The sequence below is a fragment of the Lepidothrix coronata genome, unplaced genomic scaffold (genome assembly GCF_001604755.1).
Source record: "Lepidothrix coronata isolate B3197 unplaced genomic scaffold, Lepidothrix_coronata-1.0 Scaffold64, whole genome shotgun sequence".
NCBI classification, from domain to species: domain Eukaryota; kingdom Metazoa; phylum Chordata; class Aves; order Passeriformes; family Pipridae; genus Lepidothrix; species Lepidothrix coronata.
In genome coordinates this window covers 2,559,206-2,569,066 of record NW_016690244.1, presented here as the reverse complement: position 1 = coordinate 2,569,066, position 9,861 = coordinate 2,559,206, and the positions used below count along the sequence as shown (strand labels likewise).

Sequence of the window (9,861 nt, the reverse complement as noted above, 5' to 3'; positions counted from 1 at the left end):
TGAAACAACTGTAGTTTAGACATGTACCACTAAAGAAATATGGGAAAGCTAGGCTGTTAGTGTTGAAAACCTTACCTGTTTCTATCTAAGCAAATTGTACGGGACTTGCCTACTAATATATGCCATAAAAATAAATCTCTTAAGGTAAGGTTGGCATCATCATTTTCCTTTTGCAAATCAGGTGTTCCTTTTGCAAATCAGGTGATAGTATCTGGTCCAAACTTCTAGGTCACACGCCTATGTTCTTGGTTCAAAGTCAAACCATCACAGAAAGAAAAAAAGGAATACACTGTTCTGAAATACTGTGATGTTATTACTAATATATTAAATATACATAGAATATATTAAATATATAATATATTAAATATTTTAATAATATATTAAAATGCCAGACCTTTTAAAAAGTACTACTTCTGTCAAGTTACTTATTTGTTGAATTTGTTGAATTATGTCTTCCAAGGAATAGAGTACTTAGTCCAGCAATTCATTTCAGCTTATGACCTATTTCAAGCATGACAACGCAGAGCTACTCACACACCTAAAGTTAAGCACAGGATTAGTTGGCCAAAGTTTACAGCCCTGCTGGGATAAGATCAAGTGCTCAGCTATAAGGACCTGATTCTGCCAATCTCACTCACGTTTTTGTCTGCAGTAAGACACCTGTGAGATTTCATTCTGTGCAAGATTGGTATAGACAAATGCTACTTATGCCTAAATCTAAGAGATGAAATCTTAAGCTTCAGAATCAGACCTTCTCCCTTAATAGACTTCTTTGACAGATTAAGTTTCACAAAGGTACAATTGAGAATGTCCTCTAGGGGCAGCTGCTTTGCAGATGTGGTGGGAGAAGGGCCATCAAGGGAGAGAAGTCATTCTTAGCTTAATTAGTACAAGGAGACAGACCCTGCATTTAACTAGCTGTGACTGGGTTCAAACCTTTGATCTAAATCAGGAAGACTAGGGACCTTAACCCAGTCTTTCCCATGCCACAGATGAATGCCTCAAACAGCAGGCTTTTGAGGGGTTTAGATCTTGCTCTGATTCTTTCAGGAGTCCCAGAAGCTGAGGGTCTCAGTGCAGTTTGCCTCTAAATCTGCAGGCCTGAGCTTTGCTGTTACTTGGAGCAGGCAGTGGGAAGACAGGCAAGAGGTGCAAAACTCAGACACTTCAAAAAAAACATTTTAGGTCACAAAATACAGTTCTTGCCCAAAAATGCTATATTTCTGAGAGTGACATCAACCTTTTTTTGTGTCTACTTTCAGGTTGCTCCTATAATTAAAGAGAGGATGATGAAGAAGGGCAGCATGATGCTTGGGTACCAACCTCACCAGGGCAAAGTCAACTTCTTCCGTCAGGTGGTGATCAGCCCACAGGTTAGCCGAGAGGACATGGACTTCTTGCTGGATGAAATTGAACTTCTTGCTAAGGACTTGTAGCTGTAGATCGACAGCATCAGGTGCTGCTCATGTGTGATATTTATGGAGAGAGAGTGGCAGCAGCATTCTGGTCTTATTCTGTGAAAGGTAGTAAAAAGCTTGACATATAGTTTGGAAACTCGTATAGATTGAAGTTGAGAACTTTGCAGGTAGAACACCCCTTCACTGGAAAGTATTTGCTGATGGGGGCTGGGACAGGCTGGTGCTTGCAGCACCATTGCTGCCATTCTGAGAAGTGTTTCCTTGGGCGCACTTCTGCAAATGGTATCTATGTCCCAGGGAAGGCAGCTATTTTCTGGGCGCCTGTGCACAGTGTAGCTCAAACTGGTCACTTGTGTATGCAGGCAATATTCCTCTGAAATTGCTGTGAGGAGTGGTTTAGCTCAGTGAGCCTTAAGATGCTAGTTAATTATCTACTCTGTCAATATTTTAGTTTAGTTGGTAATTAAACTGATAAGACTGGAAATTTTGAACTTATATGAAGAGTTCCTCAAGGGCTCTAGCTAAGTGGATTGCCCAGGTTTTCTGCTGTGAGCACAGGCAGACTGGAATGAGGCTCACTGCAGTCACCACACTGGGAGGTTTGCAGGAACCTCCTGCACAAAGTCCTGAGTAACCAATATTGACCCTGCTTTGACCAGGTTAAACCAGGTGACTTATTAAGGTCTGTTCCAACCTACAGGATTTTGTGATTCTAGGAAACACAGTCATTGGGTCCAGTCAGTGTTTGCCAGTGTTGTGCACCCAAAATATCACCACAGCTTTAGCACAGCTGAGAATATTGGAATAACACTTAGAATTTCTTAACTCTTTGTTAACAAGAGTTACCTACCATTTCTGAACTACTGTTTACCTTCTTCTATTTTTAAAGTATAAAGATTTATTTAGAAGCTTTTAGATGCACTTTAAAATTATAACAGAGAAAAAATATATATTTACCCTAAAGATGCATATTTTTGTGCATAGTGACTATATATTAATAATATAGCAAAATTACTTATTTGTCATTATTTGTTTTGTATTTTGCTACAGATTTGAGATGACTCGATCTTATGTTATCAGTATATAATTTGTAATTTGACTCTGAAATTACAGTAGTAGTGATCAGAGAAGGTCTTCCTGTGATTTTAGGATACGAACAGCTTGAACATTTTTGGTCAATCTTAGGTTAGAAAACTAAGTTCTGCACTTTGTGTTTGTGTTAAGAGTTAAAGTATGTCTTTCGTCTGTTTTTATTCTATAAAAATGATCTATTTTATAAAGATAGAAATTTATTTCTTGGGATGAAGTTCTTGCAGCAAACTAATGGAAATAGCCATGTCTTTCACCTTGTAACCAACATCTGCTTAAGTCTAATGTTTTGATGTTTGTTCCTTATTCTGTATTTGAGGTAGCACTGACCAACATGAACGTTTCTACTATAATGTTTTCTGTCCTGAAAGCTGTCTTTAAACACAACACTTCCTCGTTTTCATTTCCTACACTGTACTAGGATCCAACATTGCATGAAATTCCTACTTCCAGTCTCCAAGACGATGGTGTGAAAAGTTTAGCAAGGCCATGATAACCAAGGAGGTCGCACTATCAGAGCAGTAGTTAGGAGCAAGAATCATCCTGCAGCCCCTGACAGATGCCTTTAACAGTGTCCTGGAGGTGAATACGCTTGTGCTATCATAGTGATCTAATGAAATTTAAACCAAATCCATGTTGATAGTAATATAAAAATGAGTATCATAATGTGGCCCCTGTATTTTGCCTTTTAATACTCACAAATCACTCAATCATTAATTGGCTTGTCTTCTGGCTGTACCAGCTACCAGGATCTTGGAAAGCCCATACCTAAATTCAGGGCCCGTGAGGCTTATTTTGCCTCCTGGTCACTCTGGGTGGAGTGCGAAGTACACAAGGAGTGCTGGATGGATGGGATGACTTTGCTGCTGCTTCCTGAGTTTGACAAGATTGTTATCCCTTCTCCTTCTTTTTTCTTTTTGACCTTGAAGGGAAAGACAATACAGTGTCAGGATGTTTTGTTTATGGTGAGTACTTGATTTTTGATTCATGAATAGGTTATGACACCTTTCATCAGCACCACCACTCTCAAAGAAGTGTTACTGTCTTGTTTCTCTTCATGTTTTTAGTGCATTTCTCTGTTTCCAGATACTGTAACACTTATGGCACATGTAAGACTGAAGTAACAACAGTTTGTTTCTGTAACAGTAGTGGCTATAGTATTTTTAAATGAGAGCAAGCTGGAACTTCTTTTGTGTTTGCAGAAAATAGGTCTCTGATCAACATGTGCACTGATTTCTTCAAAGCTATAGGTTAACCTTCCAGTGTGATGTGAGTACCTTATCTAATCTCCATATAATTTGTATTATTTCTGACCCTTTATCATGTCCCAGGTGCACAATATTTCAGGACTAATGTAATTTTCTTATTGTTGCTTATTTAGGATTAGTATGTACAAAATATCTATTTTGTAGCTGGTGATTTTAATAAAAAGTGAAGTAAATGACAGCCTTATAAATATAGTCTGTGTTTGTCATTTGTCAGTCTGAACTGCAGAGGTATATATATAAAGAAGGTAGCTATGAGCACTCCAGATAGATAGCACTTCAGCTTTAAAATGTGAAACCTGGTTTGACGCTGCTTCAGGATGTGGTTTATCTGTCTGCTGTGCCCATATCATCTTTAATAAACGCTGTGGATGAAAACATGTCACAATTTATCTTACTCTTGCTTTCAAATGCAGAAGATAAGTTGTCTGCGCAGAAATGCATTTAATTTTTTTTTTGTCCATTCTAGCTAGTTGAGATTAGCTCATGAACTCCTGCTCCGAATTACTGAGAAACACCAAATTCTGGAAGTAGTGAGGTACATGCATAAATCAGTGTAGAACCTGATCCATTGGTTGACTGTAATTTCTTGTCTACCCCTAATAATTTTTTCAATAGAAAAGGAAAGAAATACTTAGACAGAAGGGATGCTGAGGCAATTTTTACTCTTGGTTGTGTGGCTGCATCTTGGGAGACCTTTGGGCATTTTGTGATGGGCCCATGTGCAAAAAATCACTCACATAAATCAGTATGCCTAGAACCGGTAGACCCCGTCTTAGGACTTCTATTATGAGTTTCTGTGATTGATTAATACTAATCATTAGAGTGTGGTTATGTGTGATTTTAGTGCTTCTAACTCCCACTGGTGTAACTGGAAAACCTTCCTGAACTGGGCCCTGAGTTTTATGACTGGGATCTTCCATTTTAATACCAGCAGTTTTGCACTCTGAACATCTCAGTTTATCTAGTTGAGGTTTGTGCCCAGAGGTTTAGATACATCTTTATTTCTGTGAGACTGAATTGAAATGTATTTTCATTTGTATCCTTCAATGGTTCATTAGGATGCTTTTCAAATAGCATTTGACCTTGTCCCTAAAGGACAAGAAATGTCCTTTGAGAAAGGCATGGTAGAACTGGTAGAGTATGTAAAAACCTGTTATGTTGCCTGAGGCTTCCTCATATACACAGATCACAGCATTAATTCATGCTCAAGTAATTTTTACTTTTAAATCCTTGTACCTTTATAGGACTTACAAAACTGATATGAAATGTTGAAGGCAGAGGAGAATAATTCAGAAATATGAAATGTTAAGCTTGCTCTCTCTATTATGTCACATGTGAGCTCTGTGACAAGCCAAAAGTAAGCCGAAAGTGGCATTTGGGTCCCACTCTTTCAACAGTGCCAAAACTGCCCAGCCTCTTTTCCCCATTGGCTGCTTCCATGGGCTTTCAGCAGGCGAATAAAGCTTGTTCATCCTGGAAATCAGTTGCTGTAGGTAGGGCCAACTCATACCTGTCCTCCTTTCTGTGGTGTAACTAGTAAATGCTGATAGTTATTTGAGCTTATAAGCACTGTGTCTAGTTCAGTAACTGCTAAATATTACTACTGTTACATCCTGAAATAATGCAATTGCGCACGTTAATTTTGTCTTAATTGCTCATGCTAATTGCAGGTTAGATGCAATCAAAGCAGCACTGCCTGGCAAAAGCACTGTGAGCACAAGAAACGCTGGTGGAGGGGTTTTCTTTCTTTAAATTGAATCTAGTCTCCCACAATTACATGGTTTTGCTTCAGATGTACAATTAGATGTTATTACTCTAATTCTGTAACTACACAATAATCAGCCAAAAATTACTTTGAGAAACAAAACAAAACGAGGAAATTTGCACTGCAATAAGGGGAGTGTCAAAGGTTTCAAGGCAAACCCACAGAAGGAAAGAATGGTCGTGCGAGCGATTAACCTCAGCTAAATCTGTTGTACGTGGCTGTGCCTTGTGTCTGTGCTGCAGGGGTGGAGTGGGGAAACCGTACCAAGCAAAGGACTTACACATACCCTGGCGCTGCAGCAGTCTGCCCCAGCATGCCATGTCCATCCACTGTCCTAGAGAAGCCCTTTCAGAAAGCTGGACGCTTTGTACATGCTTACACATTAACGATTTTTGTATATATCAGGGTAAAGTTTAAAGCAGTCTCAATAATAAAAGTGACACTGAAGGGGTAATCTTTAAAAGGTCCAACAAAGATGACCACTTTCAGCCTTGGTAGCTCATGTGCAACTAAAAAACAATTGATCACATTTTTAAAATCTTTTTAAGAAAACCAGTAAAATTTTTATTTTATCAAGGATGAAGGCAAATAATAGAAAGTGAAGGATGGAGACTCTTAATAATTCTGTCAAACGCAGATATTCTGTTTTGATGGAGTAGTTTCTTTCAGGTAAGTAACTTGTACAAAACTACTTAAAAATAGAAAGTATGATGAAAGCACTTGCCATGAAATAGTACGGGCCCATGGAACGTAACATCTGCCTTTGGGACTGTGTAGTCGATATTGTCCTCTGCCCAGCACTGTTCTTCCAAGAGACTTTTACCCAGCTTGTCATTCTGGGAAGTGACTCCTTAAATCTGGCATGCACTGACATTGGCAGCTTTATCCATACGGATTTTATTCTTCCTCTGTTTCTGTGCCCTCTCTCATGCCTGTACATTTTTTCATAGGGATATTTTCAGTATTTGGAGCTACAGGGAAAGTGCAGCAAAAAGGGTAAGATTGAAAGCTGAAGCAAAAGCAGTGCCAGGTTGGTATATTGATGTGATGTTTTGCCCTCCTTTTCTCCTATCTAGATGCTCAGACGACAATCATTCACTTCTCTTGGAACTATGGAAACACCAAAATCGTGACTTCACGTGGGAGATCAGTTTAGCCTTGTGAAACTGAATAAGACAAAGAGTGGGAGAAAGAAATGTTAGTTGTTCTGTTTTACAGATGAATGATACACAAAGAACTTAAAACTTCTATTTTGTGAAAACTTGCACTGTGGCTTTAGGAAAATTGTTGAAGAAGTCACTACCAGGAGACAGTAGTGAGTGAAAAATGGGACATACTGAGATACAGGCTTAGCAGAGGGAAATGCTACTAGACTAGCCAGAGAGATTTCTGGGAATAGAAAAATTGATTTTCTAGACTGGACTCTTAAAGTATTTGCTGTTGTATCATTTGGGAAAACCTACATAAGATGGGAAGCAGGACTGAAAAGGTAAGGTAGGTAGGATTATCTAGTGAAAGATGAAAACAAATAATGGAGAAAGTTATACCTTGGTATTGATCCTGAGCTAATCTAACTTCATACTTTCATCGCTAACCCTTCCAGAAAGATCAGACGTATGTTCATGAAGTTTGCTGATGAAGCTATGCTGGAAATTTTAGAGTTTGACATGCATGAAGAACTAGGTGATTTTTAAGAACATGTGGCAGGGGAGACTAAGTCAAACAAAGTGCAAAATCTTTGAGGACTTGCAAAAAGCTGCAAGAACTTCTTGGTTAGAGGTAGATCATGTTAAACACGTGCAAAACAGAAAATTGTGGAGATAAGTATAATGATAGCATAAATGGCAGTGTATGAGCTAAGCCTAAATGACATGTAAATAAAGTCAACCATCCAAGAAATTCAGTGGTAAACATCAAAGCAGATCTAGCCTCTCATCTGGAGTATAGCAGGAAGGAAACGCTATGTGGGCAGCAGGCTCAGTGGCTGGTCCAGCTCTGTTATCTCAAGCTGTGAGCAGTGAACAGTGAGAATATTAATTGGTGCTACAGAGCTAAAGCACAGCACTGCAGAGTTGTGTGCTCCATCTACTGGTGTGTCCTCTGGTAACCAACTTGTTCCACACTCAGGATGTCTCTTCCAAAGAGCGCTCCTGGGTGTCTCACATGTGGCAGAGGAGGGAATTGGAAGTAAAATTTCTTGAGATTTTTCAGGCAAAAATGACCAGAATGTCAGAAAATATTGCTTTGATTTAGGCAGTCTCCTGTGAAAACATTGAATTTTAATAGATTTTAGGGAAATATATGCAGACCTGTGATTATTTCTTGTCATCCTGCCTAAATAGTGACCAGAATGTATTTCCATGCTATGTAACTCATGATGACACTGGGGTGTGTGTGGCATCCAAGCTGAGCAATGAAGAACTCAGGGCAACATAAAAAATTCACTTTCCCTATTTTGAGCCTCTCAGTTGAGCAGTAATTCCTTACCCTTTCTTTTTACCAAGGCTAAAAATGGAGTCAGGATCATACAAGCCTCTTGTATGGCCTCTGAGTGCTCAGTTTCCAGGCTTGATTTTTTCATAGAACCAATATACTGAGTTGGAAGGGATGCATCAGGATCACCAAGTCCAACTCCCAGCCCCACACAGGACACCCCCAAGAATCACATCATGTGCCTGAGAGCATTGTCCAAATACTTCCTGAACTCAGGCAGGCTTGCTGCTGTGATAACTTCCCTGGGGAGCCTTTTCCAGTGCCCAATCACCCTCTGGGTGAAAAAACTTGTCCTGATATCCAACCTAAACCTCCCCTAACTCAGCTTCATGCTGTTTCCTTGAGTCCTGTCATTGGTCATGAGAGTGAAGATATTGGTACCTGCCTTCCTCTTCCCCTGTACTCTGCAATGAGGTCTCCTCTCAGTCTCCTCTTCTACAGGCTGAAGAGACCAAGTACCCTCAGCCGCTCCTCATATGGCTTCCCCTCAAGACCCTTTACCATCTTCATTGCCCTGCTTTGGAAGCTTTCTAATAGCTTAATGTCTTTTTTATATCGTGGTGCCCAAAACTGCACACAGGACTCAAGGTGAGTCTGCACCGTTGCAGAGTAGAGTGGGATCTTTATTCTGAAGCAATCCAACTGTTGGGGTTTTTTGTTATAATTTCCTTTCCATGAGAGGTATCAAGTGTTCTACAGGGAGTTGCAAAAGAAGATGTCCTGCCTTTGTGCTCCAGCATATTTTGGAATTTCTCATAGAACAAAATTTCCAGCTTCTTGACCGCTCTGAACTCAGACCTTTGGAGGCACAGACTGAACAGAGACCTGCAACTCCTGCAGCAGGAAAACATCTCAAGATGTCATTGACAAGATATGACCTCATCCTGAGATAGGATCAGTGATGCACTAGAGAACTAGTGTCTAACCTTTGCCTAGTCTATGATTCATGACCAAAAATGCTGGACAACCTGCAGCCTTCCCATTATTTCATAATGGATAATCTAGATTTTTCCTTCTGTGCTTGATCTCCACCATGATTAGGACCAACATGTATTTTTCTTCTTTGTGACTTCTACATGTTCAAAGAATATAATCTTATTACCCTTTGTCTTCTTTTCTAGTCCTGCATTACAGTATTCCCATTATTTCATAATGGATAATCTAGATTTTTCCTTCTGTGCTTGATCTCCACCATGATTAGGACCAACATGTATTTTTCTTCTTTGTGACTTCTACATGTTCAAAGATTATAATCTTATTACCCTTTGTCTTCTTTTCTAGTCCTGCATTACAGTAATTTGTCCCATTTTACCTCGGAAGCTATATTTGAAAGTCTGCTGATTATTCTGCTGCCCAAAACAAGACAGAACAGTCCTCTGTAATCTCACCAGGTTTTAAGAGTGGCAGGATCACTTTGCACATCTCTTTATACATCACAGCGTGATGTTTGCCCTCTTTTGTAACAGCAAGATGTGATTGAGTCTTGTCAGGTTTGTGATCCACTCTGAGCACTAGCGCTTCTTTGGCCAACTGCTCTAAGTGGCTTTTCCCTATTAGATATTTGTACATTTAATTACTCCTTTTTAAGTGCTCCTACTAAAGAGGATAATATTTTTTTCAAAAAATTTGTTCAATCTGTCTAGAACAATTTGAATTGTCAATCAGTCCTGCAGCACACTTGCAGCCTCTCATAGCATGATGCAGTTTGTCCAAAGCATGTATTTTTGTCCATCACCTAGACCATTACTTAAAACACTGAATAGGAACTAGACTAGAGTGGCTGCAGAACCATACTCAATGCTGCCTGGGGGTCTGTATAGGAACTATT

The 9,861-nt window shown here is 39.5% G+C and overlaps 1 protein-coding gene across 1 annotated transcript in view; it reads left to right on the top strand.

The window, feature by feature from the left end:
• Positions 1 to 3,963, top strand: part of GADL1 (glutamate decarboxylase like 1) — an 81,271-nt gene extending 77,308 nt beyond the window's left edge. The window contains exon 15 of the mRNA XM_017818044.1: positions 1,263 to 3,963. Within this exon, the coding sequence (XP_017673533.1) occupies positions 1,263 to 1,436 (174 nt within the window). The 3' untranslated portion in view covers positions 1,437 to 3,963. The remainder of the gene's footprint in view (positions 1 to 1,262) is intronic.
• Positions 3,964 to 9,861: the final 5,898 nt, after the last annotated feature.